Here is a 16,911-nt window from a genome sequence, read left to right on the forward strand (position 1 = left end):
AGTAATGGGTCTATTACGGGACCGTAGTGATTAACAAGATTGTTGCCCCTGCAATGACACAGCAAATTCTCTATAAAAAATAACTATTTGCTCACTAAGATAAACAGAATTCCAGGGGACTCCTGGCTCATCATAGGGAGTTCCCAACTTGTTAACTTTGGTTCCCAATGCCCATCTTCAGTGTGGAACAGCAACTGGGACAGGGAGCATTATGTTTTAATGTGTCTCCCCTCTGAAGGCACTAGTCCTGTGCTAACCAGGCTGGGAAGGTTTTCACTACAGCAGGAGAGCCCTATGATTGTCCTCTCCTTTTTATCATGGAAAGGAGCATTTGCTATCAAGCACTGGACTCCTTAACAATTTGCTGAGGGGCCATGCTGCCAATTTTTTTAATTGTAATTTTAATTTTTTGTTACATAGTGCAGCATCTGTGATCTGAGTGTTTTACCTGTCAATCACTTCTCAGCTATAGTTTCTCCTGCAAGTGACCAGACAGTTACCTTCGCTCAGAATACAAATGCTGCCGATTCAGTCATTTTAAATTATATTATTATTTATTTTTTACGTTATCTGCATCTGTCATTCAATGTAAACTGTATATCTTACCACAATCTATTAACAATGATTCAATAGTGTCATTGGTAATTGTCGAGCTCAGAATTGCACACCAGTTAAATGGTGCTAGTTTGTAATCTGTTTATCACCTTGAGTTTGGGCTATGCTCCAAAATAATTGAAAAGGTGAATATCCACACCCATCTGGTGGTCATACAGGTTATGAGGATATGGGAAGAAATGACAGGAAGGAGTTGAGGAGAAGGCACAAATGGAGTCAGAAGGCTCAGCGTGGAGCTCAGAAGGTCTCAGCATGGAGCTCAGAAATGGCTTAACTTGAATAACAGGAGAAGAACCAATATGGAACTCAGACGAATGCTTAGCATGGAGCTCAGGAGAAGGATCAGAGTGGATCTCAGGAGAAGGATCAGCGTGGATCTCGGGAGAAGAACCAGCGTGAATCTCATGAGAAGGATCAGCGTGAATCTCATGAGAAAGATCAGCATGGAGCTCAGGAGAAGGCTTAGAGGTACATTTACTAAAGTGAGAGTTTTTAGAAGCAGAGATGTTGCCCATAGCAACCAATAAGATTCTACTTAACATTTACTAGCACCTTCTAGAAGATAATAACCAGAATCTGATTGGTTGCTATGGGCAACATCTCTACTTCTAAAAACTCTCACTTTAGTAAATATACCCATTAATGTGGAGATTAGTAGAAGGCTCATCAAGGAGCTTAGTAGAAGTTCAGCATGGAGCACAGGAGAAGGGTCAGCTTGAAGCTCAGGAGAAGGACCAGAGTGGAGCTCAGGAAAAGGATCAGAGTGGAGTTCAGGAGAAAGCTAAGCATGGATCTCAGGAGAAGGCTCAGGGTGGATCTCAGGAGAAGGCTCAGCTTGTAGCTCTGGAGAAGGCTGAGCATGGAGCTCAGGAGAAGGCTCAGTGTGGAGCTGAAGAGAAGTCTCACAGAAAAGCTCAGGAAAATGCTCAGTGAGAATCTGAGGAAGGCTCAGCTTGGAGCTGAGGACAAGGTTCAGCGAGGAGCAGAGGAGACAGCTCAATAAGATCAAAGAGGAGCCAGTGTGTGTAATACAGGAGGTCTCAGAAAGCATCAGTTGACAGGATAGCATTCTATTGCTAAATAGAGATACTGTATCAGTTATAACAGGACTGTGTGTTTTATTTGTTTAGCCACTAAAGAGAAAGTGGTAATAGAGAGCAAACTTGCTTACTTAAGAGAAAAAAACCCAAGTGCATGGCTAAAAGTCTTAACGGAAAGATGAATGAAACAAAGGAAGCAGAATAAAGTAACAGATTTCTCAAACAAGTTGTTTATATCTCTAGAATAGTTTGACATTACAACACTGCACAGAGATAAAGACTAATTTTGTTGGTGTCATAACACCATTAGTTTCACAATCATTAGCTCCTCATCATGTCATTGTTAGGAAGAACTAATGTACACATGCAAATGAGAAAGGGTGTCAATGATGCAACTGCCCCAGGCAGAAATAAATAAAGTGTTTCCAGTTCTGTGAAACAAATTGCAAATGTTTAGCACATCTGATGGAAAAAAAATTACATTCGATTTTTGGGCAATGATATAACGAAATCCCAAACCACACAATAATCAAAGGATAATGGGTTCACTGTGCGATTTCTTTATACATTATGGATGTTATTCATCAAAATCAAAACTAATTCGGCATACATGCCAAAAACGTTTTTTTCTTAAACACTGTGGGTGAGTGGCTGGTAAAACACCTCTGGTGGCTATCCACACCCCTTCTGGTAGCATGCCATGTCCCTTCAACGGCCACGCTATTTTGTGGGCCCCTAACATTGCATTACTCTTGTAGGCCCTTTATGCAACAGTCTGAACGGGATGCAATCAGGAAACCGACCGCTGGCTTCCAGACTGTTAAATCCCGGCATGGGACTAATGATAGGCATCGAAATTCCGAGGCCTGTCATTAGCCACCGGCCTAAATCCCGACACATGGCATGCCGAACAAAGGTAAGCCGGGCGTCGAGAGCGGACAGCTGCACGGGACGGGGGGAGTTAGGTTTCAGGGCCCCCGGGGGGACTTAGGGTTAGGCACCCACCTGGGAGGGTTAGGTTTAGGCTAGGGGAAGGGGTGGTTAGGGTTAGGCACCCCCGGGGGGAGGTTAGGGTTAGGCACCCCCCCGGGTGGGTTAGGTTTAGGGTGCGGGGAGGGGGGGTTAGGTTTAGGCACCCCTGGGGGAACGATAGGGTTAGGCACCAGGGGGGGGAGGTTAGGTTTAGGCACCCCTAAGGGAGGTTTAGGGTTAGGGGGGGAGAGTGGTAGGGATAGTATACTTATGGACGCTGTCGGGATCTTCACCCATCGGGCTGCCTGTGTCGGGATTTTGACCGTCGGACTAACATCAGCGGTCATTCATATCACACCCGTCTGAACAGGTTGTATAGAGGATATTCCCTAACATGTAATGAATCTAAAATATCTAATAAAGCATATATACTTAGTGAATGGATATATAAACAGTTAAATCATACCTGTATGCACATTTTCCTTGTGTTTTTTCAGGGTATCTTTGCTTCTGAATTTTTTCCCGCAGCTATCAGCCTTGCATATAAACCGTACATCTCCTTTGCAAGCCTCTCTGTGCTGTTCAAAACTGTGGAAAAGAAAACGGCAAACAAACTTAAATGATATAAAGCGTTTGGGTATACTAAACACTGTTTTGTGCATGCTTAACAGTAAGAAATCAGGTTAACTCGTGCATTACCTAAATAGGAGGTAAGACAGCACTTCTTTTTCTTGGTTAGATGTCAAAAAGAAGACTAGGAAGCTTGAAAGCAGGCATGCAAAAGGGGAAGCCAGAAATTAGACAGCAGTTCAGTAATTCAAACATAAAACCTCAACGCTGAGCCGAAGGAGGTATTGCAAACGGAACACTGATAACTCCCTGATGTGTCTCCGGAGATGATATTCTCTGTGCACTGAAGTACACTAAAGGAAAGAGAACATTTTAGAGTCTGAACACACAGCAACAAAATGCTGTTTATAGAGATGATTTTCAATTGTCACACAAAATACCATTGTCTATTAAAAGTCAGTCCTTCGGAAACAAGTTGCTATTTACAGGTTAGGTAACAATTGTTTGGCAGCCCTGCATAGAAATTTGCCTAACAAACACACATTATACCCTCTTTGTCTTTATACACAATTAATACAGGGAAAGATTTACCATAATTAGTATGTGTATGTGTTTTACCAATATAGTTAAGGGGTATTGGTTTATGACTGTGTAATAGGATTTAACAGAGAAAAGGGGGTATTGGTTTATGAATATGTAATAGGATATATCAGAGAAAAGGGGGTATTGGTTTATGAATATGTAATAGGATATATCAGAGAAAAGGGGGTATTGGTTTATGAATGTGCACCAGATTTATCAGACAAAAGGGGATATTCGGTAAATGGACTGTTTTATATCTATCTGGACCAAATCTTTAGCACTATTTGCTGCATTCGCCAACATAAATGAGAACCCCCTAATTCATTCTATTATGGTAACAGAAAGTGCATTAAATTATTATTGAATGAGTGGGTTCTTAATTAACAAATTAGCCCATATTCTTAAGTACTATTTAAGAATAGCTTTGATTAAATATTATCAGAATTAGTAAGCACCATTCTGTATAGAGCCAATTGGCTACAAATAATTCTACTAATTGGTATTTCCCTCTCTGAGAAATAGATAGGCTGAGATACAAAGGGCCATATCTATTAAAGCTTTTTTTTGTGGCATATCCACCGAAAACTTGTTTTTCTGGTGGATCTCGCATTAATTATCATTTGAATTAATTAACAGGGAACTGCAGCAGATATCGGTAAGATCAGCTACGTTCTCTTTATTTTCGAGTGCAAGAAATAACAAATTTACCAAGCTCCAAATTATAGCTTAGTTTTACGGAGCTAGGCATCCAATTGTAGCCTATATTTTAGACTACAGTTTCAAATCCCTCTCCAATAACTAACACTTGTACATACGCGGTCTTATGACCACAAGTGCGCAGTTAGCACGTTGGTTCAGGCCCCAGTAGTAAAATGATAACACCAGCGATCAATTTACTTTTTTCATTTCAAAAGGGACGGGCTCCTATTGGAGCCTATGTGCCTGCAAAAATTTCTTGAAATAGGCCCCAAAGACAGATACAAAGAGGGAAGGAGACAAAAACAGGATACAGTATTTAGAGGAGAAAATCTAAAAGTAATATGTAAAGACGGATAAAAATAAAAATATTTGACAAAACCAAATATATTTATTAAAGTTATGAGACAAAATAGCAAAAGAAAAAATGCTAGTGAATAAATAATATACTAGAAAGAAAAAAATGAAGACAAGTAAATAAAATCCAGTAAAAAGAAGGATACAGAAATGAAGCTGGTGGGAGAAATTGGAAGGGAGACTAAATCACGTGTGGCATGACAGGCGTGTAAAAAAGTAATTTAAAAGGGGATTGACGATATAAGATCAAAAATTAGAAGAATAAAAGACTAGCAGCACAGAAACAGTTTTGGAACTTTGATTTTTACAATTCAAATTTCTAGGTCAGCATGTAAGCCTTCAGTATATAGTATTACTTCAAGAATATTACATAACCTAATTAGAGTGAAATTAGTGCTAGCACTCCTCCACCATAGAAATTACAGCCCATAGAAAGTGTTCTTGAGAACACCTATATGTCAGACAGGTTAATATTTGGACAGAAGTAGAGACATGCAAATCAGAAAATACATTCTGTTCTACATCTTTAACATGTCTGAAAACACAAACACTGGAATAATACTATATGATAACACTTCTTTTCGCAAAGCAAATAGGGGGGTCAACGGTGGCGTAACTAGGGTATTTGGAGCCCAGGGCAAATGTAAAAATGGAGCCCCATCTACCCTATATGCGCGTGTCCTCGGCGCGCGCGGCAGAAAAATGGGCGTGGTCACAAGGGGTGTGGTCACTTAAAAATGGAGCATGTCAACATGACACACACCCCTTTCTAGTCACTCTGAACATTCCTTTCCATATGCACCTTAACCCCAGTAGTGCCCCTTATACAATAACCCCAGTATGCAATGTCCCCAGTAGTGGTCCCTCTTATGCAGGCCCCTAGTGCCCCTTATGCAGTACCCCCAGTAGTGGTCCCCCTTATGCAGACCCCCATTATTTCTCCTTATAAAGTGCCACCAGTAGTGGTCCCCCTTATGGAGCCCCCATTAGTTCCCCTTATACAGTGCCCACAGTAGTGGTCCCCATTATGCAGTGCCCTTTATATAGTGCCCCCAGTAGTACTCCCTCCCATGCAGTGCCCCCAGTTGTGGTACCCCCTATGCAGTGCCCTTTATATAGTGCCCCCAGTAGTAGAAGTCCCCCCTATGCAGTGCCCCCAGTAGTGGTACCCCCTATGCGGTGCCCTTTATATAGTGCTCCCAGTAGTAGTTCCCCCTGTAGTGGTCCCCCTTATGTAGGCCCCCAGTAGTGATCACCCCTATCCAGCGCCTATTATACAGTGCCCCCTGTAGTGGTCCAGGTCCTCCCTATGTAGTGCCCCCTGTAGTGGTCCCCCCAGTGCAGTGCCCCTAGTAGTAAGCCCCAGATATATTGCCCCTAGTAGTAGTCCTCCCCAAGTACCCCAGTAGAGGTCCCCCATCCCGATGCAGTGCCCCCAGTAGTAGCCCCCCCCAGTAGAGATCTCCCCTCCAGATGCAGTGCCCCCAATAGTAGTCGTCCCCCCATTAGTGCCCCCAGTAGTAGTGCCCCCAGCAGTAGTCCCTCCCTCCAATGCAGTGCAGACAAATACAGCCCTCTGTGTCCCTAGTAGTAAGTCCTAGTATTAGTCCCACCCAGTAGTAGTACCCAGGAAAGGTCCCCCACCCGATGCAGTGCCCACAGTAGTAGTCGCCCCCCCAGTATAGGTCCCCCCTCCAGATGCAGTGCCCACAGTAGTAGTCCCCCCCCCAGTAGAGGTCCCCCCTCCAGATGCAGTGCCCCCAGGAGTATTCCCCCCCATTAGTGCCATCCAGTATTTGCACCTCCACCTGTGCACCCCAAATAGTATAATATTCTCAGGATATATGCATCTGGGTCTTTTGTCTGTTAACAATTACAAGTAGATACCTGTAGTGTACTCATTCTACATTAGAATGCATCTTCCCAGGCGAATCTAAGTGCCGGAATCATGCAAGTCTGCCTAGGTGCATATGGGTGCATCCAGTTTCTGGGCATGCGCACAAAGAAATTCACACAAGATACACTCCACAAACTGGCATAGTACTCACTCCGCATAAGGCCCATTGTCTCATTAACCAGGATAAGTACTCTTCCCTATCAATCACCAAAACATATAAGACATGAACTGTATCGGTAAGAAAGACAGATGACATAAGGAACAAATAAAACACATCTGAAGTACACACTGTCGTTGAAGAGCCTGTTTTACTGGGAATTTTTTCCCACACGTCCTGCATTTGAACTCCTTCTCTTCGCTTGGCTTCTGATGCAAAACTTGAAGATGTTCTGCTAGGATCTCCTGACTTGGAAAACTAGATTCACAAAGCGGGCAGTCATGGTCATCTTTATAATTACAGTGCTCTGAAAAGGTAAAGGAAAACAAAAATCACACACCTAAAGAATATGTTATTAATATGTTAATAAAGAAGTATGCTAAGTACAGCATTATGTACCAACATAGGTGACAAAGTGTGCAAGTGTAATAGTGACCCATCATTTAATCCAGGGATGGGGAACCTCAGGCCCGGGGGCCGTATTAGGCCCCCGGAATCATTTGGTCTGGCCCTCTGAGCTTTTTTCTGCTAGCCTCATCTGGATAGCAGGGCGCCTATAATGGCACCCTGCAGCCAGAATCTATGCAGCAGTGCCGCCTGGAGCTTCCTTAGGACGCTTCAGACGGTCACACCGCTGCCCTTACAGCTCCCCGCAGCATCCTCAGGATTCTCCGGACATTGCTGTAATCACTGGCGATTGTGGCCCTGCCCCCATGTGACATCACATGGAGGGGGCGTGGCCTGCACCAGGCCCGCAAATAATGTTATACATATCAAAATGGCCCTCGGCAGAAAAAAGGTTCCCCACCCCTGATTTAATCAGTGTGTAATACATAAGTCACCAGCACCAGTAAATTTACTATTTTATTAGTTAATTTTGCTGTATTTTGGGGATACAAGATCTCTAGATTCTACACCTGCATGTCAGGCCGTAAAGGAGTATAGTAATTTAAAAAGACAAATATCATTCTTCTGTTACGATTGTTTCTCCATTCTACCTTCAGAAAAAGTACAGCTTTAGTGCAAAAAAACAGGAAAAATGGATGCAAACAGAACTGCCGGGAGTTGCGGCAATGGATACTAAAGTATTGGGACAATTCTATATTGCTTTGGTACATAGACAGTTGCTCCAAAAAGCAGCTTTTCCTGCGAGCGCTACCAGTGAGACTTTTACACTGCCAGGTTTCACTTCATGCATGCGCCAGGGGAGCGCAGGAAACCAAACTGATCACTCTTTATAACCAAGGTCTCATTTACATAGTAAGCAGCGAGACTCCGGGAACTAAAGTCACTGAAGATGGCGTCAGTTCCTGCAAACATACTGAAACTGTTTGGAGTTTGTGGAATACAGGGAGGCCACTAATGATGTATGGGCATTCACCTTGATTAATTAGCCCCTAAAAGAGAGCTTGTAGTGAGAATAAAGAAAGATGATGGAAAATTTGGTGAACAGAGATCATAGGAGGAAAAAGAAATGGGGAAAGGGGGATCGCTGAAAAACAAATGAGAAAGCAAGTGAGAGAAGTCAGCTGTGAGAATACAATATGAATCTTTAATATGGGGCATTATGGAGCTACTGTTATAGGACAACATGGTGGCATGGCGCTGCACACAGCAGCATGGGTTTCTTATGCTGACCATAAACACCTGTATGTGGATGACATAGTGACTACACGTGGTAACAATACAGAGGCAATAAATGTGCTGGAAATTAGGCTGCATATGATGGGCATGTATGTAGGCTATACAATATTCTGGAAAGCTCATATGCATTGTATTTAGTACTAGTATAGAAAGGATGGAATGGGTATGAAGTCCCGTCAGCTGAATAGCCACTGGTTGATAACCCAACGCTGCAGCCCGAAGGTAGGAGATCCCGACAGGACAGGTAAGTACCCTATCTCTACCCCTCTCCCCCCTAAACCTATCCCTCCCTTAGTGGTGCCTAACCCTAACCTTCTCCCCTAGTAGCTAACCTAAACCCTCACCCCGGGGGTGCCTATCCCAAACCCCCCTTACCGCACCCTAAACCTAACCCTCTTGGGGGGGTGCCTAACTCTAACCTCTCCACGGGGGTGCGTAACCCTCCTCCTAGGGGTGCCTAACCCTAACCTCCCCCCCTAAACCTAACCTTAACCCCGCTACGCTCCGTAAACCTAACGCTCCCCCCCCGCAGCCAACGCTAAGGGTGCCCCGAACTTAGCTCTTCCCCTAGTACCTAACCCAAACCCTCCCCCCGGGGGTGCCTATCCCTAACCCCCCTTACAGCACCCTAAACCTAACCCTCCTGGGGGGGGGTGCCTAACTCTAACCTCTCCATGGGGGTGCCTAACCCTCCCCTCTAGGGGTGCCTAACCCTAACCTCCCCCCCAAAACCTAACCTTAATCCCGCTACGCTCGGTAAACCTAACTCTCCCCCCCCCACAGCCAACGCTAAGGGTACCCCGAACTTAGCTCGTTTGAGCTTGCGTCCTTTGGTGTTCCGGCGTTGGGATCAAGATAGGCGTCGGTATTTCGACACCTATCTTAAGTCCCTTGTCGGGATTTGGATGTCGGTATTGAGACCGGCAGCATCGTGGCCGCCATTCTCATAACTACATCCCCCAAAGGATCCCTCTCTGATAGTGGCCACGATGCACCCCCATGTCCGAGCATATGCATCACCTATGTCAGAAGCTGGATGATGTAACAAACACCCTTTACTATATTCGGCCTAAACTTGCCCAATCTACCCTCCCCCATTCAGCAGCTTAAATAATATGATGATAACTTTTACCTGTTTCACCTTTCTCCCCAGATTGTTGAACCTCTTTAACGTTCTCCTCATCTTCTCTGATAGTCACGGTCACAATTTCTTTGCACTCTTCTTCAGCTTCCTCCATATCACTGTCCAAGTAGCCAATCAGTAGTTCAGTGTCTGTGTCTATGTCCTCAATAGCCAAATAGAATATGTTGTCTCCTTCCTAAAACATCCCATTGCAAGCCAAAACATACACCAAGATAAAAATCAATAATAGATAGTGTCAAAAAATATCCAAAATGCAATACAGATGGTTTTGGTTTATTTTACTTGACTTCGAACCATGACTGGGAAAAGGTCATTTTTTCATATAACCAACCCTTGTATATTGCACAACTGTCCCGTCATGCAGACTGTCACGATGAACCCATTAACTGATGCCCAGGTTTTTGTTTAATTGCTAGAAATTTTGTATGTATTTTTAATTACTGTATAAATAGCATGAGTTAATGTATTAGACCAGTATTTCCAAAACTCATTCCTCTGGGAGCACTAACAGCGCATGTTTTCCAGGTCTCTTCACAGAATCACAAGTGAAATAATTAGCTCACCTGTAGATCTTTTAAAATGTGTCAGTGAGTAATGAATGCACCTGTGCACCTACTAGGAAAATAGGAACCATGCACTATTAGTGCTCCCTGAAGAGTTGGTTTGGGAAACACTGTATTAGACAAAACAGACATGGTTGCAAATTTTCACCATCAGGCTCCACTCACTGCCATGCGATGATGTGAAACGTGCCCTCAAGCAGCAGGGGCAAGGTCTGATTATACAAATCATTTCATTGAGGCCTTGTCCACAAGCCAGAGAAGAAGAGCAGGTCACTGTCTCACATGCGCCTACTTCCAGGGCTGGATGACGCATTTCCTATAATAAGGCTTCTCCTCAGCTGCACAAGGACATGATTCGCATTGTAACACAGCAGACTGTGTCATATATACTGTGGAAAACATCAAAAGGAGCAGCGATGCCATTCACTTCAGGCCCAATATTTCCTTTCTTTTTCAGCATTGTGCTTTTGTGGCCTTTGAAAACTTAATTGTATTCAATGTATTCTATTTTTGTATTTCTTAAAATTTCAAGCTTGCAAGTGTGCCAAAACAGGATAAAGGAAGATAAATTTAGCATTTCTGAAATCAGGGGTAGTAAAAAGGCATGTTTTATGTCATAAAGTACTTGCTAACTTTAAATGGCACCTCTGGAAGAGTATGGAGCAGGTTTTAGGGTCTCTACAGAAATAAAGATTTGTGTTATAGTTATGGCTACTTCTAGTTGTGACACTGCGCGTGTGAGCCCAAGAGGCTGCACATGTGATGTCTAATTTTCTGATAGCCCAAACAGGAAGAGCATCAAGCTTGCCAGGGAGGGATCATTAGATGGTATTAGCTATCGTGGCCAAGCTTGGTAAATTGCGCCAAACTGCAGTCTCCACTGAGAATAATAAAACAGGTCTGTGAAACAAGGTATTGAAAGCTTTTTTAATAATGCTTTTATATTCGTAATTATACTCCTGTGTACATGAAGAAATAGCATATAAAAAAAACTTACCACATCACATTTAGCTAAAAGGTGGTTACATACATTTTTAAGAAAAAACAAGAAGTTTCATTGTTTTTGACATATTTATTGTAAAATACGAAGAAGTGTAGATGATATCACTGTTTCTGCCTTAATTAATAAATTAACAATAAAATCAAATAATAATAGAAACAAAACCATAATTATTGAAAAAATCGTTAATATCTTGTGTTTTGTCTTCAAACTTTGTTTTTTCGCTTATAAGCTTTTTCTGTGTCGTCTGTGTATCATCCAGCAGTAGTCAGCCATCATGCTGACGTCCCAGCGACCCTGGTATCTTCTTTCTACATCTTTAACGTCTTGGTGGAACCGTTCAGCCTGTTCTTCACTGTAGTCTCCGAGATTATTCGGGAAATGCTCAATATGGGAATTCAAAAAATGTACCTTTAAACTCACATTGCAGCCAAGGTTTTTGTAACTATTAAGGATTTCCCTGACAATTTCTTTGTAGTTTGGATCCTTTACATTGCCTAAAAATTTTGAAATCACTTGTATGAACGAAGTCCACACTGAAAGTTCCACAATATTCATTACACGCCCGAAATGTTCATCTTTTTATTAACTTTCTAATGTCAGGGCCTGTAAAAATGCCTTCCGTCAGTTTAGCATTGTATAGGTTAGGGAATATGGTGCAAAGATATTTGATAGTTTTACATCTTTAGGCTGTGCTTTTACAAACTGTTTCATCAGTCCTAATTTTATATGTAGAGGTGGAAGTAAAACTTTATTTGGATCTACTAAACTGTTGATGTTGATTGACAGCATGCCCCCTTTGGTGGGCGTGCCGGGGGCGTGGTTGCCAGACGGAGGCGTTCCCATGGGAACGCCTACCGTCTCAAGCCGGCCCCACTGACATCAGTAATGATGTCAGTGGGAGTGATTTTGGCTCTGATAGAGCCAAAATCACTCCTGGGCTTGCGGCAGCGAGACCCTACCGCAGGGTGTCTTCGCAAGCCCGATGGTCGCGATGGTCTTGACCATCGCGACCATCTTTTTGGCCGCTCGCATATGCTGTGGGTGGTCACAGCATATGGCCGCTCCATTTTCAGGGAGGAGGGCACTGATTCAGAGCGAGCGCTCTGGTCAGAGCGTTCGGCTCTGAATCAGGCCCAATGTTCCTTTAGACAATATGGGGTTTAGGCCCTTTGTAAATGTCAGCTCCAGGCCCATGTGGACCTTAATCTGGCACTGGGCGGGGGGAAGTTTTATGACAAGAACTGAATTGCAACGTTCTATACTACCGACTGAATTAATTTAAGACAATGTTTTATAATAAATGTAGGCAGAATACATTTTTTACTTTAAAGAATATGAAAAAAATTACTTATTCATAAAAACACGTTTTGTAGAAAAACGTGATGTGATAAGCAAAATCGGGAGTCATTTTCGTGTTCAGAAGCCAAAAATCTATAAGTATCACATAAATTCATTTAAAAAGCTTTTTCATCTCAGACCTGTGTAATAATGCAGGATACTTAATTTATGTGAAAGATTACTGCAGTTTCCACGTACATTTATGGAGAAATTTTCTAAATAAATAGGCCCCACGACACTTTTTGACATAACTGTATTATTTGGAAGCTGTATTAATACAAAAATCAGGACTATAATACTACCTAAAACAAATGATAAGTTTTCAGTCTCTTAACTGAGGTGAAAGCTTATGATTATGCACCATTAGTGAGGTCAAGTGCACAAATAAATATACTGACATTACAAATCTCTGTTACGCTGCAGAATTAGGGAAACCACTAGATAAAATATCACATGAAGACATAATAGTTTGCTCTGTTTATTATATACCATTCCAAGATCAATAATCTCTCTTACAGCATATAATATTTTCTTATCCAGGGCACTGAAAGAAGACTGAAGCAGATGTCTACTTTTACATTTGCATGTCATTGAATTTTCTGCTGCATTAAAGCCTTGGATGACACCCAAAGTACAAGAGGAAAATCATGTTTACCAAAAAAGGACTTTTTGTTTGTATAATTAGTCAACTGTTAAGTGAACACGGATTTAACTGTGATGTAGTTCAGCCATGTTGTAAGAGGAAATACACTGAAATCATATGATCATACACATTAACAAATTGTAGAGTCCTTTATCTGTGTGTGAGGACCCAGAACACTGGTTCCCGGGTTATTTATGGCTTTTGTTTACAACCTATTGTATACTAATAGGTAAAATATTAAGTATTTACATATATAAATGTATTTTATATATGGATAAATGGATTTTTTGATGTGGCGGGGACTTGACGTGACATTGGGTGGCGGAGCGGGGGCATGAACAAGTGATCATGTCTTCATGGCCTCGCCCTAGCAACACAAAGCCAAGATTACCGGCACTGTGAAGCAGGAGCGGGGCCATGATGAAGCAATTCAACGCAAATCACATCATTGGCCCCCCGCTGCAGGGGTATGTGCGGTAACAGGCACTGTAAGAGAATACACAGTATGGTACTTGCTGCCATTGTAGCATAATCATGCTAATGTGGATTTTACATTTCAATTAAACAGTGCAAATAGCTTTAACCGTTTTATAGATTATGTAAGAAACATTTTTAAAAAAGGCAGACTAATATTTAAATGCTAACTGCACTTTAAAAAAATGGGCTAACATTTGTTTCTTTTCCAAACCTACAGATCGGTTGGATATGAGAGACTGGCAGTCGAGATGCCGTCTGTCAAAAGACCGACAGCGGCATCCCGATACTCAGAATCCCAACAGGAGGTAAGTAAACTAACCCTCCCCCATTCATTCCCTAACTCCCCTGTGGTGACTAAACCTAACCATCCACTCCCCCGCGGCTAACAGCTAACCATCCCGCTATACTTACGATCGGGATGCCAGCTGTCAGGATTCCGGCATCAGCATCTCACCCGATGTCGGGATTCAGGCATCCCGATCATAGGTAAAGTAACTAGGGCCTCATTTACTAACTGGTTTTATCACCAAAACGAGTGATAAATATCACTGTGTATGATAAATGGTGCTCCAACCAATCAGCTCCCAACTGTCAACTGTTAGAAAAATGACAGTTGGGAGCTGATTGGCTGGAGCACCATATATCATACACAGCAAAATGTATCACTCATGTTGGTGATAAAACTCGTTAGTAAATGGGGGCCTATATCCCCTACAGATGTTAGAACCAATCAAATAACAAATATCACTGGACGAACCTCCTGCCATCTCATAGATCATGCAGTCAGTATGATTTATCCCTATTTCATGGTGTTACTGTAAACAACAAATCAAACACATTGTGGAATCATAAATATAGTTTTAGCTACTCAGTGATCATCCCGCGCCAGTACTGGTTATGTTTTCACTTAAAGTATATACTTGTCTCGCCGACCTAAGCTCAGTCATTGAGAAATTGTTCATTTATATTCCTTAATAATGGTATTATAATATCCTTAATTAGGTCAACTGAGGTGACACCACTCAATCTAGTCAAATACATATATGTACAAACAAAAGCAAAGAGAGCAAGAAGAGCATTAATTGTGGTGCACTTTTAAGATCGTAGATCAAGATTTGTATATATTACTGAAGAAAAGATATAAAAAATGTAATAAATCTTTGTTTCTCTTTAAAATAATGTGTTATTACACATTATTTTAAATATAAACAATTATTTTTTAAATTTTAAAATAGATTTTTTCAGTAATATTTGCAATCTTGATCTACGATCTTAAAAGTGCACCAAGATTAATGCTCTTCTTGCTCTCTTTGCCTTTGTTTGTACATGGAATTATAAATATATCTGGTCACTACGAAAATGGAAGTTTACACTGAACGACAGATGCAGATACCACTAGCGCACGGAGGGGGGGTTTCTAAGTACACCCCCCCCCCCCCTGACAACCAATATCTTTTTTTTCTTCAGAGATGGAGACATACTTGTCTCCATCTCTGCACCATTCCCGGGCCACCCACGATCGGCTGCGCGGCGCTGCCCGGCCAGGCCCCTGCCAGTTCAGATGTCAGCGCTTCCGCGTCAGATGGCTTTCATACCACCTGACGCAGAAGTGCTGGCAGCTGAATCGGCAGTGGACGGGCTGGTTGCCATGCACACAGCCCTCCCAGAGGGAGCTAGACAGAGGGAAGCATTGCCGGAGCCGGGCTACACCTTCAAGCTCACGGACGGAGGCGGGCCCAGGAGCGGGGATTCAGGTAAGTGTTGTTTTTTTTTGTGTGTATTAAATTTCGTTATATATGTAGGGGACACTGCTGGGGGGAGGAACTACTGGAGGGCACTATATTGGGGGCACTTCAAGGGGGGACCACTAGTGGAGGCACTGTCACTGCTGGGGGTCACTGCTGGGGAGAGGCACTACTGGGGGCACTGGCACTGCTGGGGGGAAGCACTACTGGGGGCACTGGCACTGCTGGGGGGCACTATCTAAGGGGCACCTTATAAGGGGCATTGCATATGGGGGACCACTACTGGGGGCTCTGGCACAGCTGGGGGGCACTACTGGGGCACTATATAAAGGGCACTACTGGGGGCACTGCACAGGGGGGACTACTACTAAGGGCACTACATAAAGGGCACTACTGGGGGCACTGCATATGGGGCACCACTACTGGGGCACTGGCACTGCTGGGGGGCACTATATAAGGGGCACTGCATATGGTGGACCCCCACTTAGAGCACTGCATAGGGGACACTACTCCTGGGGGCACTATATAAGTGGCACTACATAGGGAGGACTACTACTGGGGGCAGTATATAAGGGGCACTGCATAGGGGGAGGACTACTACTGGGGGCAGTATATAAGGGGCACTGTATAGGGGGAGGACTACTACTGGGGGCACTAATTTAAGGGGAACTACATAGGGAGGACTACTACTGGGGGCCTCTGTCGCACGCACCTACTTATATGTGTGTGTAGACATATATAATGGAAACCCCTCTCTGAGAATCCTGCGTTTGCCCCTGGATATTAATATATAATTGAAACTTATTTATTGAAATTAAAATGAACGAGTTTGCAGAATGTGTTTGTCTGAGCACAGGTAGCAGAAAACCCTTGTGGCTGAGTTGCAGAAAAATGCAAATACAAACCAAATTCCCTGCCATCCCCAGAACATAATAAAACACACTGGTTTCCACTACAGGTTGAGTCTCCCATATCCAAATATTCCGAAATACGGATTATTCCGAAATACGGAATATTTTTAGCATGACTGAGAAAGTGAAACCTTTTCTTTCTGATGGTTCAATGTACACAAACTTTGTTTAAAGTACAAATTATTAAAAATATAGTATATAGTATAAAATAACCTTCAGGCTGTATGTATAAGGTGTATTTGAAACATAAATGAATTTCATGTATGTACACAAACTTTTTTTGATGCACAAAATTATTAAAAATATTGTATAAAATTACCTTCAGGCTATGTGTATAAGGTGTATATAAAACAGAAAATCATTCTGTGTTTAGATTTAGGTTCCCAAGATATTTCATTATGATATGCAATTATTCCAAAATACGGAATATTCCTATATCCAAAATACCCCTGGTCCCAAGCATATTGGATATGTGAGACTCAACCTGTATAATGAGTTTGAGCATCTACTACTACAGTATAGTTAAAACAAGCCACAGGGTAGTGGTCAGCACAGGG

At 42.6% G+C, this 16,911-nt stretch overlaps 1 protein-coding gene across 5 annotated transcripts in view; it reads right to left on the reverse strand.

Annotated features, from left to right (window-relative positions):
- PRDM5 (PR/SET domain 5) overlaps positions 1–16,911 on the reverse strand; it is a 261,584-nt gene that overhangs the window by 206,960 nt on the left and 37,713 nt on the right. For 2 of the 5 annotated variants that reach the window (XM_088452224.1, XM_088452228.1), the window contains exons 4-7: positions 9,663–9,849; positions 7,019–7,193; positions 3,458–3,550; positions 3,094–3,215 (exon numbers count right to left, since the gene is read on the reverse strand). In XM_088452224.1, coding sequence (XP_088308350.1) covers positions 3,094–3,215; positions 3,458–3,550; positions 7,019–7,193; positions 9,663–9,849 — 577 coding nt within the window. The remainder of the gene's footprint in view (positions 1–3,093; positions 3,216–3,457; positions 3,551–7,018; positions 7,194–9,662; positions 9,850–16,911) is intronic. The other 3 variants (XM_088452225.1, XM_088452227.1, XM_088452226.1) reach the window with 3 other exon arrangements.

Source organism: Taudactylus pleione, unplaced genomic scaffold (genome assembly GCF_031769625.1).
Source record: "Taudactylus pleione unplaced genomic scaffold, aTauple2 ptg000036l, whole genome shotgun sequence".
NCBI classification, from domain to species: Eukaryota; Metazoa; Chordata; class Amphibia; order Anura; family Myobatrachidae; genus Taudactylus; species Taudactylus pleione.